General features: G+C 38.6%; 1 protein-coding gene across 1 annotated transcript in view; it reads left to right on the top strand.

Moving 5' to 3' along the window:
• The window catches only part of TLK1 (tousled like kinase 1), a 70,143-nt gene that overhangs the window by 5,137 nt on the left and 40,717 nt on the right, over window positions 1-24,289 (top strand). Inside the window, exon 2 of the mRNA XM_075710088.1 lies at window positions 20,575-20,693. Coding sequence (XP_075566203.1) covers window positions 20,575-20,693 — 119 coding nt within the window. The remainder of the gene's footprint in view (window positions 1-20,574; window positions 20,694-24,289) is intronic.

The following is a 24,289-nucleotide window of genomic DNA, read 5'->3' as shown; positions in this document are numbered from 1 at the left end:
TGAACTTCTTTCTGTTTGGCTTGGTGTGTTTCAGCTGCGAAAGAGGCAAAGGGAAATTTGGTTTGCGAAATTGCTCTGAGTGGAGGTGAAGGTGGGTGGAGGAAGAAGAGTAGTCAGGGGTTCTGTTGAGAATGCCGGTGTTCCAGCTGTGATCGCTGGAGAGCAGTTAAACAGAAGCTGGCCACCATAATATAACCCAGTTTCTCAGGTGGGCTTGCACATGTAAAAATTCTAATGGTTGCTGAAGATAACAAGGGACGAGTACTGCACTTTATGTTCAGTACTTAAGGATCAAGTTTGGTAGCGGTAGAGAAGGGTTAGTGAGCATCAGAAGGTATTTTGAATCCTACGTTTCCCTTCATCCTGACTCCATCCTTATTGAGATGCTCTGTTTGGGATAGAAACTAAGGGTCTGCTTCCTTCCCAGGCACCTTCTCTCTGGAGGTCTTACTCCTTGCTTTCGTTCCTGAGCAGAGCGCCGGGGTATGACAGCAGAAAAATCCTGGCAACCGGCCTTTCCCTGGGGAGGATGCGGTAGGTGGCGGGAACATGCATTCTTGTAAGCTTTAATCGTCCTTGGTCAAACTTAGTCCCAGAAGAGGGGAGCAGAAGGGCTTAAGTGAGGTTGGACTTGCTGAAGATGACGGGGGAAGGCTGGGGCTGTGCGAGCCCTCGGGGGTGGGTCCGTGCTGGAGGGATTGACTGAAATCACAGAGATTATATTACTAATTTTAATCATGACTTAAATCAGCGAGCAGGAAATCCTGATTAAATAATTGTTTTTAATTTTATTTTGCATTTGTGCTTAATTATTTTTCCTAAAGAAAAGTTGATTCTAATTGGTCTAATTTGATCTTACGTCTTGCTAGGCAGGAGGGTACGTATCTATATGCATTTATTTAAGTAGTTATGCAGCTTAGATTCTTAATGTTTAAGAAACATAATTCCCTATGCTTTAGACAGCTTTTAGCTAACTTTATTAGCTAAGTAAAATGAATCCTAATTGTGCTAGATACATAAGAAGAAACAAATATATCCAAATGTGTTTTGCATTTAAACCAGATTAAGTAGAATTGTCCGTAGTCTGTGAAATGAGTCAGTTATTTCTGGTCACTGTGCCTTGCGAGATTCGGAGTTAACAGATCAAATCCAGTCGCCGTTCCTTCTTGTTCAGCATTTGGAAAAGAAAGCCAGGCTTTCCTGCTTTCAGAGTTGTCCATTGCTCTTCAGCAGTTCTGAGTGAACCAACTGTTGAAGTGGTTGAAGAAATGAAAATGACAGAAGTGGTTGCTGGTGAAAGCCGGTCGAGTGCTTCAGGGCTCCGATTCGGGCAGCTTGACGGTGGCTTCCAGCAATGTGATGGTTTGGCTGCCAGCAGAGCATTAAAGTTTATATTGTTTGAATGTATTTTTTCCTTGTATGAATTTAATAGATCATAAACTTTAAACCTCACTATAGATTGTTATCGCTCCAAGTTTAGCTTAAATGTTTAACGCTGGAGCGTATTTTTAGAACAGGCAAATAAGAAAAATTATCCACCCTGTGCTCAAAAGGCCTTTTTAGCTTTAACTGGAGAGTCTCTGAGGCCAACAAGTGTCCTCCAAGGATTTAGAGGGAAATCTAGGGTTTGCTGGACAGTTACACCGGTGTGGTGGGAATCTGGTTGCTTTGGAATAGGGAACTTAATTTACTGGAGCTTTTAGGCAAAACTGAATGTCATGGAGAAGGTCCATATTCCCTGGGACCACCTCCGCGTGCTCAGAGGTGGCAGCAGGAGCATTAAGCAATGTATCTTGCCTCATCATATCTGCACAGTTTTAAGTGGGTGGAAGCTTAAAGGCCGCGGTGCTTGCTTTATAGTGTCCTTAAGAACAAAGCACTCTGCACTTCAGATTTTGAGATGAGGATGGTGGTAAGAAACTCTAGAGTGCCTTTTACAGGAAATGAAGCTCGACTATAATTACTTCGAGATTGTCAAGTACTGGATTCCCTTTCTTTGGACTTCTAATACAGCTATACCTGTAAGAGAAAAGGAAGAAAAATACTGTTTTTGAGGAATAAGAGGAAATCTTGATGCTTTTAGAAGAAGCCATTGTATGATGTCACATACACCCAACCTTTTAGATACTTACTTTTATGACTGTACCTTGAGCTCAAAGCATATAGATGCTTCAGGCACTGTGTCCTGCAGCTGTAGGACACATAAATTTGATTACAAATTTACTTTTTTTTTGGTAAGTAATAGAACCTCTGAACTATATGTGTAAGGGCAGCAAATTGGAAAGTAATGTTAAATACACAAATATTTAAGTTGCTTTTCATAACTCCTGTAAGTCTGAGAGAATATAATTTAGATTCTGGTCTTCACTCGGTGGGTCTCTGATGCCCTTGGGATCACGCAGCTTTAACAGCAGAGGTGTTTCCCATTTCTCTTCTCCGCTGAACTCCTGGACCTCTTGGTTCTATGGAGACAAAACCAGATGATGCTACAAGTAGGATTTCTAATACTTCTTTCTTTCACTCCTGTGGCTTAAGCTGATCAGGCCTGTACACTGCATAGCTGTATTTGTTAAGTATTGTTTTTTCTAGTTAATGCTGCGTTCTCATATGTTCCATAGTTTTGTCCTAAATTTCGCATCTGTACTTCAGGCAATGCTTTTTTTTTTTTTTTTTTGTGCCCTGATACCCTCTTTCTAGTTATTTTGGTCCTCAGGGAAGTTGTGGTCTTTGCTATTTCTTAGCTTACACCTAGTAAAAATGATGAGAGAAGTAGTGTCCTTTAATAAGTTGATATTTTCATTATAAAGCAATTGAAAATAAAATCCACACATTATTAATAATACTCTTTAACATCAGTAGAAACATGTATTTTTAAATTAATATATACAGAATTATAATTTAAAATATGCTTATTTGTTTAAACAGGACAAATTTTTTTTGTTGACACTGGTGACTTCCAGCAAGCTTGATATTTTTCTAGGTGATATTGTTGTAAAGACGATATGTGTGTGTTTGCACATATAAGATTGTAATTAAACCATTTCTCTTAAATATGTTGTTTGTATGGTGAAAAATAGAGTAACTTTGAAATAGCTTTGTGGTTTTTTAATCTCTGAATTAACATAGTCTCTAGTATTATGTTAGTTTATGTAGGAAATTATGTTAGTTTATGTAGGAAAACATTTTGCAGGTATTATGCTGGAGGTCTTAATTTACTGGCAAATTCTTTTAGTCTTGATGGGTAATGATCTGTTTTTCACAGTTCTGTTACATCTTTTAATGCAACTTTTAACAGAAGTTCAGAAACTTTTCAAAGTAAAAGTCCTTTGTTATTGCTAAGGTATATCCAGGACAGTGTCCTGCTTCCCTTTCCCAGCTCTTTTTTCCCCAGTGTGTTCCCTTTGCCAGCCAGGTGAGAACTTACACTGTGGTGAGAAGAGTGGTGGTGGTCTAGGTGGTGTGATTATCTTCATAAAGTAATTTTTTTGTTGTTGTTTTAGTTGTGGTAGTGGTGATTATAGATTATTAAGAGTAGGTTTTTTGGTATTAGTCACTAGGTTTTTTGTTTGGTTTTTGTTTCTTTTGTAAGTTGGTTATTCCTTGAGCTGGCTGTTGTTTGGGAGTGGTTGCCGCATCTTTGATACATGTTTTAGAAACTTTTTGATTATTAGTGTTGCATTTTAGTTTCAGTAGTTTTGTTCACAGTACTGAACTATGGTAAAAGGCTATCTTGCAAGTTTTCTACAAGCTTTAACTTCGACTAAAGTGCAGTAATTCTTGTTATAGTACCTTTGTATTTAGTATTATGAAGGGCCATTATGAGGAGTGGGATTTTCATATTTTAAAGTTACTATAGGATACAAATAGAAGTAATTCCTGAAAATGCAGGTTTAGAATTTTTAAATGAGGTACAAAAAGCACTTTTTGCTATGCATGTTATTGCCTCAGTATGTGATTGCTTTTTGTGAAGTTCATTGCCTATTTAATTTACCTCTACTTATATAATCAGATTGCATATTACCTCTTTCTAATTAAATTGTATTATTAAACGATTGTGATACTAATAATGCCTGAGAGGGGCAACACCAGTATTCAAACTATGAAAGGCAAATATCATGGTCTTTGCTTCCTTGTTAGATGGTATTTTGTATTCTGCATCCATGGATTTTTTTTTTTTTTTTACATCCCTTGCTTGATACATACTGTCACATCCAGAACATCCAAATGGTTAGTGTTAAGGAAGAAGCAATTTTATATATCATGCATGTATACACTTTTATATATACACAAAATGCGTGTGTGAAGTCTTGATGAGCTGTCTGTTTAGTCATTAGGAATACTAATGTTGTTGTTAGGACCCCCCATCCCCCATAGCAGTCTCATAAACTAGCTAAGCTTACACAAAAACTTCAGCTGCTTTTTAGTAAAAATGTTCTAAATTCCTGTTGTCTCTTATTACATACTTCTTAAAAACTTGTTTCATTTTTTCAAATATGTAATTTTGTTAAACCTGCTGATGAGTATTGCAGATGATAGAAAATTTGTCTGCTAGATTAATCGTGCTAGTTTTGTCATATCTTGAGTTTTAGCTTCTTATATTGCTGTTTGCTTTTAAACAGGAGAATAGAAACATGTAGAGTTCACAGAAAAGCAAAGTCTGGTTGTGTATTAGATTATATATTAATATTACATTTCTTCTATTTTTCTCCCATATATCATAATTTGGGAATGAAATATTGAAGCTATGACAACAAAATAATTTCCAGTAAATGACCTTAATAGTGATTCCTCCCCCCCTCCCCGTGTTGTGTGATTGAAAGTTGACCTGATTTGTTCTCCTGGCTAAATCGCAATGTGCTGTTCTCTGCGAGCCGTGCACTTGTTTTTCTCTTCTAGAGAAGTGCAAACAAGAGGCACCAGTTTCTGCCAGCGTCTGACACCACCTTCCTGCTGTTTTCCTTAAATCTCTCTTTTTCTTCAAGTTTGTTCAAACACAAAAAAGAGAGAGAACTTGCTGTTTTCACTTCTTTTCCTTGTTCTTGCTTCTTTGAAATCCCTTCTTTCTAAGGAAAGCGAGCAATGAGGCAGCAGTACCAGTGACTGTCAGAAGTTGCAGAATTTGGTGGTGCTCCACCATCCCTATGGCTCTCCGGGTGGGGTGTGTGCTCTCTCCTAAACCAGGTCCCTCGGCCTCCTTCCTCCCACTGCCGGTTTCCCCTCCTGACCGGTGCCAGGCTGCAAGGGTGACCTCCCGTCTCATCCTGCTCCTCTGCTTCCTCCGTTCTTCTCTAAACTGTCATTTTCCTCTTCAAATCGCGGTCCCCCTGCTCAGCTTTCGTTTGTGCATGCTGTTGATTTTGCTGGAGGGAGGGTAGTCTTTGATAAAGGGAGCGGGTCAGCATGGTAGAAGCGGGAGCCTTCTGGATGTTCAGGCATTGACTGCCACGCTCAGCTGGAGGTGCACGCGGTGACATGGTTTTGCAAGGATGTAGCTGGGAGTTTCTCCTCTCGTGTCCCGAGATCTCCCGCTGTAGAGCTGACAGCAACGGCGAGTGCTTTGCGCAGTTAGGAGTTTGCAGCCGCAGGTGCCTGTGTCTAGAAAGACTGGAGAGGAATGTTGATTTATCTTGGGTATCAAAATTCTGCTTGACCACCAGTTACCACTTGAGAAAAGGCAAAATCCAGTTTTAAGATTGTTGTGGATAAAGGTCGAAAGGGATTTTTGGGAAATAACAGGTTTTGTTAGTATTTTTTTCAGTCTTTAATAATGGAAATTCCTCATGTTTTTTAGGTTAAGTCAAGACAGGTCATTACAATTGCTTTTTGTTGCATCCGTTGAGTCATTGAATCTGTTGGGTTTGTTGTATGAATGATCCAAAGATACTGAGTAGAAGAGTTTATTTCTGACAAAACAAGACATTTTTAGTATGAGTTCTCTCATTTGGGAAGTAATCACGTTAGCATGTAGTACTCGCAGAACAATATTTTGTATATGAAAGCAGTAAATGAAAATAGTGAATTAGTGATTCAGGTAACTACCGAAATAGGTAGTGTGACTAGCTGTTAGGGACATAGGAAGGTTTCGTTAGCGACTAAACTTACTTTTTTTTCTAACAGTTATACCAAAACCTGCATGGTGCACTCAGTCATTTGTGTGTGCATTTGCTACCTTCTATTTAGAAGTTTTCCTGCGTGTAGACTTTATCACGTGCGCATATGAACCATGGCAGCGCAGCATCTGCAACAGCCACGGCTGCCACCTCCGGGGCACGCAGCGTGCATCGGCCTGCTGCCGGCCTTGGAGGGCGGCCTCCAACTCCATCTTTCCCTCCCTGGGAACTGCTGGTGGTGAAACTTCCTCCTTCCTGGTGTGTTTTTAGGCAGTTGCTTTTACTAGTTCTTAAGTTTCAGTTGTCGTTTTGTCACCGGGGTAGCCCGCTAAAGCGGCGGGCTGGGGCAGGGAGGGAGTGTGGCGTGTGTGGCAGGTACCCCTGCACACCTGGAGGCTCGTCAGGGCTTTAGCCTTGTCTGACTGTACAGGCACTGCTCTCGTTTGGACTGTCTGCCTTTTCTAACTGATGGAGCTAAGCCTGGCTCGGTTCTGGATCCTCTGTAAGTCCATCATAGATTTGTTGATAGATTTATTCCGTTTTAAAAAATCTCCCGTGTGGTTAGCTTGGTGTTTACAGTTACCCCCAAAGTCAGGAGTGTGGAAGCAGTCATGTTAGACATATGCCGGGTGAAACGCATCCCAATTTGTCAACCGCTGGTGAGGTGTGCTGCTACCTCCTGGTAGCACTGGCTGTTCTGTCTGTCAAATCGTCTGTAGGAAGTGGGCTCCGGGAAGCCCATTTCAGCCAACCAAGGAATTGCATGATCCTCCCCTGCCGCTGGTGTGGGCTGTTTTAAGGAGAAGTCCTGCTTTATCTTCTCTCAGTTGGGGAAGAGAACTTGGATCACACTGGTTTTTACTTAAATTATGGCTACAGTGGTCCACAGAAGCCAGTGGAGCGTCCTTATCCTTTAACTAAGAAGAAATGTCGTGAGTTCTGTAGGGCAACAAGTACTATGCAGCTGAGTGTTCACGTGCTTCTACATGGTGGATGATGTTCATTGCACATAAGTATTTTTACTGGTATCTTGAAATATGTTTTGAATATATACCGGAAATTTTTTTTTTTTTTTTTTTTTTTTCAATTTGCAATATCAAAGACTTACAACTCTGCCCTTTCCTAATTTCTGGTTGCCCTCAGGGCTTTAACTGCATTTATGTTACGAAATCTTATTCATGTGATCACAGACTTTGTTCCATGAAGTCTGTTCTTCACTCAGCCTGCAAGATGAGCAGTTCTCAGGAAGGGATTGTGTTGAAAGGCATGAGAATCCCTTCTTTCTTTCTTCTAAAACGTGAATGAAAGTGATAGTATAGCAGAAAAGAAAGCTGGTTTAAAATTAGGCAATGAGTGCTGGATAGGAGAAACGGCTGTAATGCAGATTTCTTTAATGATAATGCTGAGCAACACTGAAAACGAATTTTTGACAGATGATTACATAAGATGTTTCTTTGTGAACTGGGTGAGTGCTGAATTTTTAAAAATGTTCAGTACACAAAGTTGCAACTAAATTTAATGTATACTCTTTGTATCAACAGGCTTTGTAGCTGTGCTGTAAGAAGGATGAGTGCAAAGTTTAAAATATTTTTTCCCCTTAGCCTTAAACCTGATTTTTCACTGGTTTGTGTGTGATTTCTTACAAGTCTCATTTTTTCATTACCTGTAGAATGGGAGCAATACTGCAAGGTCCTAGGAAAATATAGGTGTAGTCGTTAACATGTCAGCTTTGTGTGTGTGTAGTTTATCTGTTTAGAGCTGTATGCTGAGAGGCTCCTCCCTATGACGGATTTTGAGGAAATGAGTTTCTTCCCCTATTCAGCGAAGCTTGGATTGTCTTGTCAGTTCAGAGGCTGCTGGTGGAGTTGTAAATTAAAAAAAAAAAAAAAAAGAAAAAAAAGAAAAAAAAAGAAAACCCACAAAAAACTTAACAGTATCTAGTTGCCTGATTCTTTGAGCACCACCTAGCCTCTAGACAGGGTGCCTACAAGAGAAAAATAGTGAGCCATCTTGCAGGTAGCATGGCCCTACGCAGCACGGGGGCAGGGTCCCCATTGCATGAGCTGCCTGGTGGTGTGGTGGTTTCTCACAAAGCTTGTGATTCTGCAGTCTAAATCTCTTAATAGAAATGTTTTTATTTCAATTTTTAGTATTTTCTACGTTGTGTGTGCTATACAGGTATTTTGAAAGGAGGAAATTGACAGTGTTATTTGAGGTTAATACCTTTTTTCTTCAAATGGTGTAGTTCAAAAGCCAAAATAGTTCATGAGTCTTGTGGTTACAGTTAGGGGTGAATTTACTGTCCCGGTTTAATCTTAGAGGCGTAAGAAGCTTTTTTGCGTGTTTGGTGTTAAACTGTGGCTTCTTATATAAGTATATGGGGGTTGAAGTTCTAGTTGATCACAATGTTCTGAGTGAAATAGATTAATACACTTGGAAAGACTTAGGATTTTTTTGTTTAATGTCTTATTTGTAGCATGTTCCTCGCCATGTAATGGTGAGAACAATATAGTTCAAGAGTTATGTACTGTGATCGGCAGTTTGTTATGTCCTCTGTGCTCCAGGGAGCAGAGCACTTGCCTCAGCCTGGAGGGTCAGTGGGCTGTCTGCGCTGGGGAGATTTTGAAGATCATGGGGGCAGAAAAGGCAGTAGGAGCTACAGGAGTAAGGAGATTAGGAAGTTCAGGGAATTAACAATTGAAACACACTCCTGTTGATACAAATAACAGCTTTCAAATACCAAATGACTGGTATTATAACTCAGAAAAATAAGATAAATTTGTTCTGTGAAATTGTTGCGGGTTTTGGGACTGCCTTTCTACCCTATAGGTAACTTCCAGACCAATTTATTTGGGGAAAAGGTGCACAATTTATATTTGTTCCTTCATGGTTTACTTTTTCCGAGGAGTGAGGGTGAGAACCAAAAACCCTGTGTGGGAAGGGGTATTGCTCGCTCTCTTCCTGCTTGGTAGGTGACCTCTGCTTTTAACTTCCTTTTCACTCTTTCCTTAGATAGCAGAAACTGCTGTTTATTTTTGATGTGTGCAAAAGGCCTGTGCCATTTTAAATTCTTGCAGAACAGCCATTTCGTGGGCTCGAGCATTTAGAGCTCCCGGTTTGTTTCCTTATAACAGAATGCAGCAAATGAAATTTGCTGTACTTTCTGGTATTTCTCTAGGTAGATGTTTCTTCTTAAGGACTGCTCTAGGCTTTTAGTCCTTTTCAGCATAGAAATAGATGGAGGGGTGGAAAGTAGTAAGCTTTTGTTCAGAGTGTGATGCACTTTTTGAGAGTATCACAAAACTGGTGTTATCTTGTGACCTGTTAGTCTGCATTGCCAACAAGTGACCCATGAACTTGCAGCGTGCTTCTCCCTGCTCACTGCCTCTTCCCCAAGGGGACAGGGAGCATCTGGTTTTGCAGCAAATGAAGCTGGAATGGGCAAAATCTGCTTCTCTCTTTCTGTTTGGATACCGTTTACAGAGCTGCCTGGAAGCAACAGTAATTGCTGCAGATTCATCTACATAGAGATGAAAAGGGAGCTGGTAGAGACAGGCAGGCAGCATGTCACCTGCATGTGTGTGGCCCAGGCTGTATTAGTTTTTATCTCTCTTGACATAATGTTGTGTTCAAGGCAGATGTTTGCTACCTAGGAAGACAGTCTTTTAGTGTTCCTGCCACAGATGTCTCACATAACTTTGGCCAAGATGTTAGGTGCTTCCTGTAAAATATAAATAGGCTGTTATTACCTTATAGGGGGATTGTAAGCATAAACTTCTTGTCTGTGTATTGTATATTTGTTTATCAATCATAGTAGTAGTACAGTGTAATGCAGCAATACGTGATACTGCCCTATGGGACACTAACAAGGACTTTTTTTACTTTTGGTTGACCGAGGATCTCCAGTAGAGTAAAGCAACCCAAAGGGGTGCCGTCATACTTCCTTCTCATCTTTCTTCTAACTTGGTAGAATACAAACATAAAAAAATGCATTTCGTATAGTTTTTCCTTAACCAGAACATTGTTCTTGACTCCAAAGAAAGAAAAGTTACTGCTTTTGACCTGTGTAAGGAATCTCCCCTTTCCAGGAGAAAGCTGCATGGAACCTAGATGTGATTGTTTAAGGCTTTATGGGAGACTTTAGAGAGGTTAGTATCACATTTTTGCAGGCATAGACTATAGTGGTCAGAGATGGCAAGAAACGTCAGGAGGATGTATTAGTTGGCTACCCAGTTGCTGCCAAAACTGACAGTTGTCTTGAACAAAACTTTATTAAAAGCGCTTTAAATGAATGCTTTGTATCTCTGATTATTCCGTCACCGTAGTGGATGTTGAAATCAGGATGCTGTCATTAAAAGAGAGTTTTACTGAAGGTGCATTTGTTTTTCAGTATCTATACATTTGTTCTAAATGGGCTAAATGCTTAGAGCCGTGCTTTAGACAGCGAGAGTCAACTAGTCAATAAACCTGCTCTTGGGTATCACTGGCTTCAGCTGGGAAGAGTGTGAAATGGTCAGCGAAGACTATGTTAACAAACTATTTCTTTGAAACGCTTCAGCTCTGCTGGTTTGCTATTAAATGGTAGAAGCTGGTGGTGTTGAAAAGCCACCAAAATCCTTCTGCCAAATCAGAACCTGCTCTTCGATTGCTCTTGGCAGTTCAGAGTAATCTAGACAACAATTGCAAGTGAGTAATTCAGGTTTTTAAAAAAGCATGACAATGTGACACTTGGGATTATATAGCGACACGTTCTAAAGGAATGAATACCATTCCTTGTAATGAACATATTCAGGATATCACCCATCTAGTTTGTGTATGTTCAGAGTGTTGATGACTTTGTCAGGCTCGTTCTGCATATGGTATTTTACCCAACAACTCAGGAAATCTGTTTTTAGCAAACTTTTTACTATTTAAGCTCTTAGTTGTATGAGTTCAGAATAAGTCTTTTTAAGTAGGACATTTCCAGAAGGGATATTATTCACTGATGCTACCTTCTGTGGAGTATTTTTTGCAGTGGCTTTTCTGTTTGATTGATATAGGAGGGCTCTCATGATGGGGAAAGATCTTGCAGTTTGGGATTTTGATGTAGGAAGTACACTCTGATCTTACCTAGGTCAATATTGTTTTTAAGAGCGTAGAAGGGATTACTGGACATGGAGAGGGATTTTGCATGTGGGCAGTTCTTCCTCCAAGGAGACTGTTTTGCTCTTTGGGCACAGCAGGTGTTTCTGTTACTATGCCCATGAACTGATCTGTTAAATTCATTTTTTGTCTAGTTAAGGTGTGCGGGAGCAGAGGACAAAGTACAGTGATACCAGTGTTCATAATGCAGCTTCCTTACTGCTGTTGAGGGGTGGCAATTCCAAGATAAAAACCTTTCACGATACTAGTAATATAATGTATGTTCTTTCAGTTGTACTTTTTCCCTTCATTCATCACACTAAACATTATTGAACAGAGTCAGGAAGGACCCTGTAGTGGTTCTGTTGCTCATAGCAGTATTTGCTATGCTAACGCTTCCTGTACGTGGTGCACGTGGAGTTGTATTAGAAGTTCGGGAAACGGATGATAGGTAGATGCAATGTTGAATGGTCTATGCTATATCTTCTTTTTATTAATTATTCTATACTTGCCAACTCCTATCATTAATATGGGAAAAACCACTGCAAAAATAATGGCATAGTAATTTCAGGGGCAAGATGAGAAAAATCTGATTTGTGAGGAATTCCTTCAGGAGAAGCTGGCATAAAAAGTCTAGTTAAAACCCCACCTGTTTCAAGGATTCACAAGCCAAATAAAACTAAGTGTTGACTCTTGTTTTCTGAATAGTGAACAAGATTGGAATGAGACACAGCATGTCATGGAATGAAACGTGTTATTTCAGTGAATATTGCAAAAAAGCTTCAGTAGCTTTCAGACCCATCAGCACCGTTAATTGTTAGACTTCAGTCTTGAAAGCTGCCATAGACATGCATGTTATCACTTTGCAGGTTTGGGATGTAATTTTTAAAGGTGCTCAATCACTTGGGTTTCTTCTTTCTTTTCAGGTCTGTCTCTTACCTACATCAGTGTTTATCTTTCATAGGTACTGTGCTGCGCCTCAAACAAGTTGTGCTTACACCTGCACAATAGGTTTGTTGTCTGTGACGTTGAAGAAAAGTGCAATTACTTTTATGCAATATGTAGGAAAAATGCTGTCACTCAGAAATAAGAGCTGTTGGTTGCATCAGGAGACCAGTGCATTGCTCTTGAGCTGTGTGTAGCTTTCAGGCAATTCAGTTGTACTTCCAAGGGGTAGGATTGGTAGAGGGACTCGTCAGAAACATCATTGGCTTGCCTTGGACATAGTTGCATGCCTGGTTCAGCCCGACTTACAATAGAATAGACCCTTGGGGAGCTATTGTTCTCTCTGTTGTATGAATCACTCCCTGAGCTCCGAATGAGCCATTCTGAGTTCCCATCCTTGTGGCATATACCCACACGCATGAGTATATATTGTTGGTTTGTGGCCAAATAAAGGCATTGGTAAGCAACTTGTAAATTCATTTCTGCCTCTGCTGCCTACAGCCATCTGATGAGACACATAATGGTCAAGGGATCCTTAGAATAGGGCGCCTAGCTGAAAGGCAGGGAGAATTAAACATTCTTAAATTGTTACCCACAAATGTCTCCTAGCTGATCTGGAGTTGGCCCAAGTGGTTTATTCATAAGTCTTTCTTCAAGGCGTTAGCAGAGGTTCCCTCAGGAACATATTTCTCTGTAATTCACTTTTCCTTTCCAGGTTGTTGGCCAGACAATTGAAATCCAAAAACTGGCAGCATAGACATGAAGTCTAAAGATCATTACAATTTTTTTAGCATTAAAGAATTGATTTCTGTTGTAGAATGATTTGCAGAAAATTACTTACCTATGCAGCAGCCAAAGTTTTCTTTGTTTTAGATCAAATTTCTGGACTATTGAACTGTTGGAAAAAGTGAAATAAACAACCTTCAAACAGCATTTTTAAAAAGTGAGCTACAGTAATTTGAAAAAACCTTCGAAAAAGACTTCCAAAAAGAAATAGGCTGCATCTTGGGGAGAGGAGGCGCACAGAGAACATTTGCCTGTTCTTTCAGCATCAGAAGAATTAATGTCAAATGGCAGAGTCCAGGTAACCCAACAACCTAACCAAAATGTTCTTCCTCATCAGCTCTTTAGTTCATGAGAAATCAGTCAGAAGTTGTTGTGTTTGGGTTTTTTTTCCTCCCCCTCAGAAAAACCTTATTTTCTCAACTTTTTTTTTATTATTATTTTATTTTAACAAGTTTGCATCCAACAATCATACAACTGTAATCAGCAGACACAAATTTTATAAAAACAGTTTGGAAGTGGATTTTCAAATCATACTTGTCAAAAACTGCTGTCTTCTGATGTTTATAGGGAAGATTTTTTTCTTATAATTTGTTAAATTTACCATAGTTGTGCTTTTTTAGGCCAAAATTTGCCAGTTATATTATTTCCCACCCACAGGTTTTATATAGACTAAAGCCTGATCTGTCTGCCTGCTAATTATCCAGCTTTTTCCCTCCTTTCTTTCACCCCTCAGCCTCCCATAAGCAGTAGTCACCTTTCACGTGCCTGCATCCTTTGCCCATTCTTTTGGATGCAGTCTCTTCTCATTTTAAAAGGACCCGTTTGTGGAATAGAAGTTCTCTTTAGATTATTAAGAAAAGCATTTTAAGTTCACCTAGACACCTTAGCAGTGATAGTGGGTGTGTTTGTTAGGAGACAGAAGTGCCTGAATAGAGAAGATAACTTCAGTGAGAAATACTATTTTTATACTTCTTTTTCTGTGTTGTGTGCTTCAGTGTTACCGGCTCAGAGACTGAGAAATACTGCATTTTCACTGTGCATTTAAAAAGACTCTTGATTAATTAAATGGATTCTGTTCTTTCCTGACCCTGGGCTTAGATATATGTCTCTCTCATTAGGAATTTCTTATCACTTAAGCTAGTTTCACTTGAACACCAGGATGTTTTTTTCCCTTTTTCTATTGCATCTACTTCTGCTGTTTGACTTCAGCTACAGTGAAGGTTTTAAACTCTAATGCAGTACCCTGTACTTTTTCATGTCATCTGTTGTTTGGAGGTTATAGTAGCTACATCGTCCTCTGTAAAATAAGTTAGTCCTCTTCATTGGAAAGCCAGTGATAATAACCATTTCTAAATTTCCAGGTTAGACTTTGTCGTGGGTAGTCTGTAGCTGTTTGTTGTTACTCTGTTAAGTATTTTGGAAGAGCTGGAACCCTGGGGTCTTAGTAAATGGTGTCCTGTAGGTTTTGGTTATGTAGATATTGTTAGGAGGTAAATACAGTTTGGGATTTTGTTTGTTTTCTTTTAAATCTCAGAGATTGTGTCTTGCTGTCTGCCCTACTGACTACTGATTTAGGTTGAGTTGAGACCTTCCTGACTTCTGAGGCCACGGTACTGAATGACTGTGGCCTCAGGATTGTGATTCATGTTGGATGGTGATGCACTTCAAAGCTGCCCGCTAAGGGTGCGCCGTGTTTTTGCTGTTATCTTAGAATTGAATTCTTCTCAAATTACTGCTGCTTGGCTTTATGCCATCATACTAGCATCTCAACTTGTTTTCTTAGCACATTAGTAGTTTTCAAGGCTGTTTCAAATTCTGTTTTCTGTGATTCCCCAAAACATGCTGTGGAAGAAAGGCTGTTCAAGACATGGTTTAGCAACACAGGTCAAGTTTGTGGTTTTTGTGGATTCATTTCTCAATCTCACAGCCCAAATATTCTATTTTAAATGAAACAGGTGTCATTTTTTCCAATTTAAAAATCAAGAAATTTGCATTCACTCCTTACAGTTCAATGTCCTACTGTATTTTGGTTTGCCTTGCTTTTTCACTTTATTAGACTTGTATTTTAGAGCTCTGTGTGTTCCTTCACTGATACATTGTTCTGGGTTGCTTTATTCCCCATTGACTTTATAAGGTACTGAAGTATACATAAAATATAAGCTGCAATAAATAGAAAGTTTTACTATTAATAGGAATAGACTTTGATCGACCTGATGATGGCTTGCTAGTGTTTATCTAACCAGAAAATAGTTTGCTACCAAATAGTTTGTTTTCTTGGAGGCAGAAACGTTAGCTTCATTATCTTATTTTCCTGGAGAATGAAAAAGTCCTTTCTTGTTGGTTCTGCAATAAGGAAGGTCCACAGTTTAAGAAAGGTAAGAGAGAAGAATGAAGCTAAGTTTGGTTAATTTGGTTTTGTTTTGTTTTTTTTCCCAAATGAGACAAGAGAGTAGCTTGCTTAAAAGGCAATGCATGTAGATGCAGAGACATCATCATGTTGATGAAAGAAGAAAAGTAGTTGTGTGGGGGGTTGGTGGTTTTTTTTTTTAATAGGAGACTGCTTAAGGATTTAAGAATCTGTAATTTTACTAATTTTCTGTACTGTTTTGCATTTAATATTTTAAAGCTTTCCTTTTATCTGCTGGTATACATGCATTCTAGAATGACAAGAGCTCATACTACTGTCATACCCAATTGTTATGACGTTTAATTATTAGAGCATCAACAGAATGGGATAAATGCATATTTAGGATATTCCAAATTGAAATAAACAGTTACTTAAAGACTTTAGGGATTGCATTGCAATGCTGTTAAACAGTAGGTTCTATACTCGGAAAGGTTGCCATGCTTAAAGTCTGGTGTTCATAACTTCAAAGATTGTTTGGTATCTTTAAAGGAATTCTGTTTGGGTTTGGTTTTTTTTTTTTTTTTTTTTTAAAGGGGGGAGGGGGCTGCTTTCCAGGCTGCTTTTCTTGCCATTTGAAATGTGTACCTTTTTCTTCCCCTCCTTACTTTTCCCACCCCTCACCCTTTTAGCTGGATGTTACTTAGCTTTACTGATCTAAAGGATGCTACTGTCAGTGAAGAGACTATGTGGTGGTAATATTATCAGTGTTAATGTGAAGTATTCCTAAAAATATGTTGGACATGATTCTCATACCATGTGTTACCATAAAATCTGAGTGCCTATTAGGAGCACATTAGGAAATTCGATTCACATTTGGACCGTCTTGAATAGATAGGTCTCTGTGTTGAAGTATTTTGCTTTGGCTTTAAAAGCTATATGCATATAAGTCTGTTAAAGAAACCAGACCAAATCAGTATGCCTTTCACTTAAGTGAAAGGTGGTTTGTGCTGGCCCTGAATTCAGGAGAAGGGGGCCTCAATCTAATCTGGAGGGTTGTTCTAAGAAGAATCTGGCTTCTGCATAATGAACTTTATCTCCATTGTAGAAAGCTGACAATGTGTGAAGCTGTTGATCTTTCTTCATCTCGAAGCTGTAATTGATTGCCAAATAACAAGAGTCCATTCAGGGTAATAAGAGAGTCGAAGATAAAGATTGAGTCTTAGAGCTTGATTCCATATTTAGTGGAAAAGAAAAACATGTCTGATCTGTCAAGCCTTTGTGTTTGGGTCTGCAACACTGCTCTGTAGTCTAGCAATGTTTGAGATAGAGATCGTAGTATGTGCATATCCCAAAAGATCCAGTTTTAGGAGGTGAAGACTTGCAGTTACAATTCTGCTAAACTTTTTCTCCTAAAATGTGAATTTTACTGAGGTATGAGCAAGTATTTGGTTAAATAACCAGATCTTTTGCAAGTATTTGTATATTTGGAGTTGTGGGGCCTTGGGGTAATTGTAGTTGCACTCTTATTATTTTCTGGTCACCAGTTTTGAAAAATTCAAACTACCATGGAGAATCCTCTGATTCCTTACATCTCTGTTTTGCTAAGGTAGAATATGGTATAATTGATTATATGGAATGCCATGAAAAAGCTTATAAATTGCTTCTCTGAATTTATAACTTTGACTGTTGACATAACCCATTGCTTAACAAATTCTCAGAGGAGTTTGGAGTTCTTTTCGAAAGAGTTCTTGCAAAAAGTGTCATTTTCAGGACATGAAATCTGTATATTTAATATTTGTTTTTAGAGGAGAGGCTGTATATGGTTCTGAAGGATAAATTAATATGGAAGATACCACCACTCCCAAAAAATATAACAGCTGGGTAGGTTGGTTACTTTCTAAAAAAATTACTAGAAGAAGCATTCCAAAATCTGTAGTGGTTACAAGAAATAAAGAAAAGTAGTTGTTTAGGGCTCATCTGTGTGTTTTGGGTAATCTTCCAGGTGTTCTCTTTGGAAGATAGTAGAAGTTTGAATGGCAGTGGGTGGTAGCAATGCCAGTCTTCCATTTGGCATCATTGTAAATATGCTGTAAGTACTTGGGTAACATGATTGCCTGTCTATGAGTTGGTGAGTTGGCTCTCGGGTAGGAATGAAGTTAGTTCAAGTAAGAAGTCTGGGTATGTTTTCAGAACTCTTAAGTTATGTCAATCTTGTGTGCAGCAAGGTGTTCTGTGAGCAGGAGAATTTATAAAGTCTGGTGTTTAAAAAAAAAAAAAAAAAAAATTTTTTTTGTCCCTTACGCGAAGTGTCTTAATGCTTATGGTACCTTTAAAAGTAGGTAACTTGTGCTGAGAACTGAAGAATTGTACAGAACTGTGTGTTCTTGAAAAAACAGCTGTGTGTCTGGGAGTGAATGGTGTATTTTAAATTACAGCATGAATGAGGAAGACAGTTTAATAGATCTTCCTAGGACTTGCTCTGTGTTGAAAGAAGGTTTGAATCCAGCTTTTCTGTCTTGTCCTTTAGATCACAAGGATGGTGGAGTGTACATGTTAATTGTGTGTTGCTTTTTGGTTCTGGATATTTAACAATAACAACAAAAACAAACCAAAACAAAAACCCCAAACACAACAACAAAAAATGACTCCAGCAGAAATAATGAAGACAATACAGTGCATTCATTAGTGTGTGTAGTCTCTAAAATCTGAGCAGAAAAAAAATGAAGGATTGTATTTCATCTGTGCTGTGGACTACCCCTCTACCTGCTGAATTCCCATTCTGACTGGTAAGGTAACCCATGGGTGCTGATCTATTTAGTGCATTAGTGTGTAGATACAGTACATGAGACCTCCAGTAGCAATTTTACTCTGCAGCACTTTGAGCCTTAGCTATCCACAATGATTATTGCTTTCCCATATTTCGTAAAATAAACAATGTAGGGTGTGGTAGTATCTGTTTCTGTAATATACGCATGGTTTGTAATTGCTAGAATTATGTCAGTAATTTTAAGTAAGCTCTGAACTTCTGTTGGCAGTGACTATCAAGTAGGCTAGTAAATCAAAATATTGCTAGTCCTGCTTCATTAGATGGGTTACTTTGGTAAATTGAATTGGTTATTTCAGAGTGGCATACACTTAAACACTTTTACTGTTATGAAGCAAAACAATAATCATTTAAATTCGCCTGACAAATCTGGTATGATTAGTTTCTTATGCTCTTTCGGAGCAATACTTTCCCATTAAGGTATAGATCACATGCATACTAGGAAAGGTATGCTGTACACATCTGCTTTTTTTTTTTTTTTTTTTTTTAAAAAAAAGCCTTATTACACAATGTGTAAATGTGAGAAATATTTTTTTGTGCATACAAGAATTGTACAGTTTGTTTTTGAAACTCCTGGAAGCAGTACACAAGCACATTTTAGGAAGCAAGAGTTTAAAGAGGATTCCTGATTGTTCTGCACTGTGCATACACATAGTAAAATAGTCTTTAGAGAGCTTACAGTCTAAAATACGTAGAAATTGGAGGAATTTTTACTAGGTAAGTTCAGAAGTGGCAGTACAACTGCCTGTGATAAGCCAGCTGCAGTTTTAAACTGGGTAATTCCCCAGCATTGCTGGAAAAGAGACTTCCAGCTCCGTATGTGCCTGCGTTTGGGTAAGCTCCCCCACCTCCAGAAACAAAACGCGGTATCCTCAACCTGTGACTTGTGGTTTGATTTTTCAGAAGGCGGCTCTGCCAACAACACACTTCCTGAATATCTCCTTCCCGACCATTTTTCTCTTGGTGTGGTTTTCTTCCATTAGAGAAGGTCTGGGTACCGGGCTCTGCAGTAAAGGAGCACTGACACCATACTCGCTGTCATCTGCCTTCCCACAGGAAAAAGGGCAATTTGACTTAGCCAAATAGCAGAGCCTGTCCTTTCCCTGCCAGAAAGGTTAGCTGCATGGCCAGGAGTAGCCAAAATGTGTGGCACAGCAAGTTCTCTCTAGTTCTTGAATGTTAAACGTTTGTGAGATACCTGAGAGTTGTGTAAGAAAGTGTCTCGTGTCTTAGGTGAGGAAAGCTATGCTGACGCCCTGGTCAGGATGCTTAGCTGATGGGTAGAAGTTAATAGGAACACTTACACTTTGCAAACTGTAGTTTTCATGAAAAGGCAATTTCAAAAGCTTTTTTTCATAGTACCATTTGAACATACATAGCTAATTACTTGCAGTTCTTTCTGAACTGGTGTGCTGTCCTGTGGGACTGAAAAGCACAAACTTGGTAAGTTGTGTCTTAGTTGAAAAAAGTGAGACTGTATCACTTTATATGGTACTTGAGGGATATGCTATTAAAATAGTGCATAAAGACTTTGGCATTAAATATCTTATTTAAAATAAAGCAACTGAAATGTTTCCAACTGAAGATAAACTGAATGTTCAAGTAGTTGAAAAGATAAAAACAAAGAATGCAGTTTGTGTAAATATGGAAGACTATTTGTCTAGATGATCTTAGACTCGTTAAACAGCCGTGAGTGATTTAAATACAAATTAGAAAGCTGCACATCATGTTGCAGCCTACTCATGTAGGCTGAGCTCATCAGAAACTCCTTTTGTTCCTCCATTTCCTTCCACCTTACTTTCCCTGTCGATGCCAGCAGCACTGCTTTACCCCATTTTGCAGGCCTCTGTCGGAGGCACCACCTGTGCAAGGGTCTCTGTTACTCTTGGCTCCTTTCGTATTGCTGATCCCGCTCCTTGCTTCTCTGCCCTTCAAACCTCCATGTAACCCTGCATTCCCTTGCACGTGTTGGAGACTATGACCTACCTTCTGATTTTCCTTTTTTTCCTATGGTTCTTACTTGTTTGTCTTGGACATCGATATGTTGATAGCCTAAACAATTTAAATAATACAGAAAACAAGGGGATTGCAGAACTGAGAGGTTTTATGCTGGCAAGTATTTTGCTCCTGTCAGCTAGTTTTTAATCTATAAATAATTTCCTGGTTGGCGTATCACACGCTGCAGACTCCATGTCTCTTACACGCCTCTAACAGGTCCTAGTTTTCACCAAAATTAACAAGGCTCTTCTGATACACGGAACTTTCCCCAAAATTTCCGGAATTCATTGAGTGCATTTGTTATTAGGTAACAGATGGTGAATCATTGTCAAGTCGAGGGTATAAATCCTTTCTTTGCATAGGCCAGAGGTATGTTTGGCTTGTTTGTAAAATATTCCATTGCAAATATTAGGGAATATGATGAATTTATTTATCTTTTTTAGGAGCAATGGATGAGCTTCATAGCCTGGACCCCAGAAGACAAGAATTGTTGGAGGCAAGATTTACAGGAGTAGTAAGTGGCAGCACTGGGAGTACTGGAAGTTGCAGTGTTGGAGCTAAAGTAAGTTCTAAGAGCAGTCGTCCAGATCTACCATCTTTGAAATACTAATTTATTTCACACTGTCTCACTTGTATATTGCCCATGTGATTTACTTGCAGAAGTACTAGGTTGGAAGAGGCTCTCAGGAAAATCCTTGTTAGTCTGTTAATTTGCTTTGACATAGGTTCAGGATACCCAATCCTACCTATGACATATGGACATTGAATTTTTCTTAAAACCACCAAAGAATGGGCTTATACAGGCTCTTTTGTGGTTTTGCTCGCTCTAGTGATCAGAGCACATGTGATCAGAGATGGAAGTTTTTCCCAGTATTTAAGTGTTGCCCCTTCTGCAGATGGCCAACTACTTACAGTTTGGCTTGAAATAGACACAGGGAATCTGGTGTGACCTCTGTTTTTAAGATTAAACTTGTTTGACGACTAATACATCTAGAAGAACAAAGCCAAATTCTTTCAACTTTTCCAGACATTTATATCAATTTTACCTACTTCCATTGTAGACTTTCTGCAGCCTGTCTGTTAGTACGTAAACCAAGATGCAATACTTGAGGAAAAAAACGTATGAACATTGAATAGCAGGGCTTAATTACCTTCCATACGTCATATGTTACCCTTCAGTTGATACATCTGCAAAATAAATTTGCCTTTATTAAAAATTCTGTTACTAGCTTCAACTTCCAAGACTGATTTCTGCAATACTGTTGCCGAGCCAGAAGTACTCCATTTTGTATTTGTGCATTTGAATGTTCTTCACCAAGAGTAATACTTAACTAATTGATGTTAAAAAGATATACTGATTTTTTAGGCATGTTTCCCCCATGATCAAAATACTTCTGAATTCTGTTTCCAAAGTGTTTGCAGTGCCCTCATATTTTAAGTATTTTACACAAACTTGGTTAGTGTTTTTCACTTCCTGTACCACATCTTAATTACGACTCTAGATTACAGAACAAAATACTACCCGATAGCAGATGTTGATGAAATTTCTGGAGACCTGTGATGTATTGATGACTATTAACAAACTATAAAGAATTGAAATCAGTGCATAGTGATCTTGCATCATATCTTCTTAATTTGTTTTTGAGAGTGACATGAAGGCAACTGTCATAAAGCTGTAAAAAAGGTGACATATCACTTCTGTTACTACCATCTTAACCAGGAAGTGAGTTAAATGGTCAGGGGAAGGAATCAGGTTGGATTGACACAGTGTGGTTGATGCACTGTTGTTTTCTCCTTTTAGTTCGTCACCTTCTAATTATGACTGCAAAAATGTATACTTGCAATATCTTATGACTAAAATTAGATAGAGACAAACCCAGTAATTCTGGCCCATCTTTGTTTCTGTCTTCCTTGGATTCTCTGGTACTACTTAGTCCTCTAATTTATTAGCTCATTATAATTGCTCAGGTAATTGCTCATAATGCAGATGACTGCTTGTCCTTTTTCATGACTAGATCTGTACCTTCTTTTAACTTCATTTAACTTTTAGTGTATTTATAAACCCTTAGTTTTTGATACAGCTCTGTTGGTCCCTTGCCTTATTGCCAGTCTTTCCTCCTCAGAATCTGTCTACTGCTGTGTGTGTAATACATTTTCTTTAAAAGTAATTATCAAGTTTCTTGGGGTTCCTTTTCTTTAAACTTTGATCCCCTGTGAACCGCTGCTTACCATTTCCATAAATCTGTTCAAGTCTTTTTGTTGTCTATTGTTCAGCTGATTTCACTTTTACCCAAATTACATTCCACTTTCAGGGTCTTAGTTTGTTCACCCGAATTAGCCAGGAAAAAAAAAAGACATTTAAAACGGCTAATTTCCTTTTTCACTTCACCATGTAAAACATAAATTTCTTGTCCCTGACACATTCCAAGATCTGTTTGAACAGATAATTGTATCTCATCCAGTTAGTTTTCCAAATGGATAGCTGAATAAAGCTTTTGGGTTTTTTTGTTTTGTTTTTGGTTTGGGTTTTTTTTTTAAATGCTACCAAATGCTTTGAGAGTTGTCTGCAGAAGATACTACTAGCACTGTCTTCTGATTGATGCAGATCCTCACCTACGACACTGTTCTTCTTTCCTTTGACCAGAAATATTCCACAAATTATCTTCAGTATACAGTTCAATATCTCTTCTTCTTCCTGCTTACTTTTTGTTTGGTTTTGGGAGGCAGGGCAGTAGAGGGGAATACCAATATCTAGTCCTGTGATTTATCCCACCATCAGTAAAATGACAATTATATCAGTTTTGTTTATATTTCTTTTATTTCTGACCATTCAGTGTATCCAAGCAGATAACATGAAGTATAGTAGCTGATGTGGGCTGTGTTTGGAATGTGTTGTTTGGAGTTTGGTTTTGCTTTTTTTTTTTTTTTTTTAAATATAGTCTTTAGTCTTGGTGGGGGATGTTGAGAGGCGCTTTTCTGATTTTTATTAAATAACCTGATTAAACTTTTTGATCTGATGTGCAGAGGTAACTGGGAAAATGTGACGTATGAATATGATCTCCATTGGTCTGTTTTCACTTTGAAGGCAAAAAAGAGAAAACTTCCTCTCCACGTACATACCCAAATCCACACATTTCTCATCCACAGTTCTCATTTTCCTAACCTAGCAGACAATACAGAGGTTGCAGCTGCACTTACTGGTTATATTTGGAAACATTCTAGGTTATTCTTCTAGTAATTAAATTGAGATGGACTCTTTTTTATTGGGGCTACTATTTTGAAAGCCTACCCTTATCTACTGTTTTGCTGAAGAGTTTTGGAATTGCTGGGGGGAAGAAAGCCCATCATCTTCAAGCCTTTTCAGTAAGCAAGGGTGGAAATATGAATATAGCTTACTGAGATTATTGTCTTAGCTGACTCCAATGACCAAATACTGGGAGATTGCAAGCAGGAACTATATACAGGCATTTCTGTACTAGAGGCTACTGGGGGGGAGGGCGGGAACACGTGGACATTTTGTGGATTTAGTTAACATTTCTCCAGAAATTATGATTCAGAGATGATCTAGTTATTCAGAAGGTGTCACAGATCAGTATTGTCCTGCAAACTGATGCAGTGCTGGAATTTAGTGCTTTGAAGCAAGCTAAGGGTTTGCCTTGGAACTAGTTGTTAAGTATTTGTTCTGCTTTCCTATATGGAAGAGAATAATCCAGCAGTATAAGATTTCTTCTTTTCTTTTAATAAAAAGAAGCTCAACTGACGTTGGCATTTTTTGTTATGAGAACGTGGAACAGACTCTTTCAATAAAATGTCCTTGTTGCCGTTCTGTGTTCAAAAGATCTCTGAATAAATCAGCCTTAGAAAATTCCTAAATATATATTGTAACTTGAGACTATTTCACAGTTTTAATGTTTTTATCCTTCCCCCCTTCCCCCCACCCCCCCACCCCGTGGTCTAAATTTGTTACTTTGGGGGAAGTAGTTTCTTTTAAGAATGTAGAATAATGTCAATAGGTTGCAGTTTTCTGTTACTGAATGGATTAAAAAAAAAAATCTTTGCAGTAGCCTAGTATCTGTCTTGGAGAAAAATAAACCCTCTTTTTCTTTGAAAAACTAAAATTTTTGGTAGTCTCCAGCATTTTCAGCAATATTGGCTTTT

This window comes from Pelecanus crispus, chromosome 5 (genome assembly GCF_030463565.1).
Source record: "Pelecanus crispus isolate bPelCri1 chromosome 5, bPelCri1.pri, whole genome shotgun sequence".
NCBI classification, from domain to species: Eukaryota; Metazoa; Chordata; class Aves; order Pelecaniformes; family Pelecanidae; genus Pelecanus; species Pelecanus crispus.
Note: the sequence above shows the minus strand (reverse complement) of the source record. Positions and strands in the feature narration are given on the sequence as shown.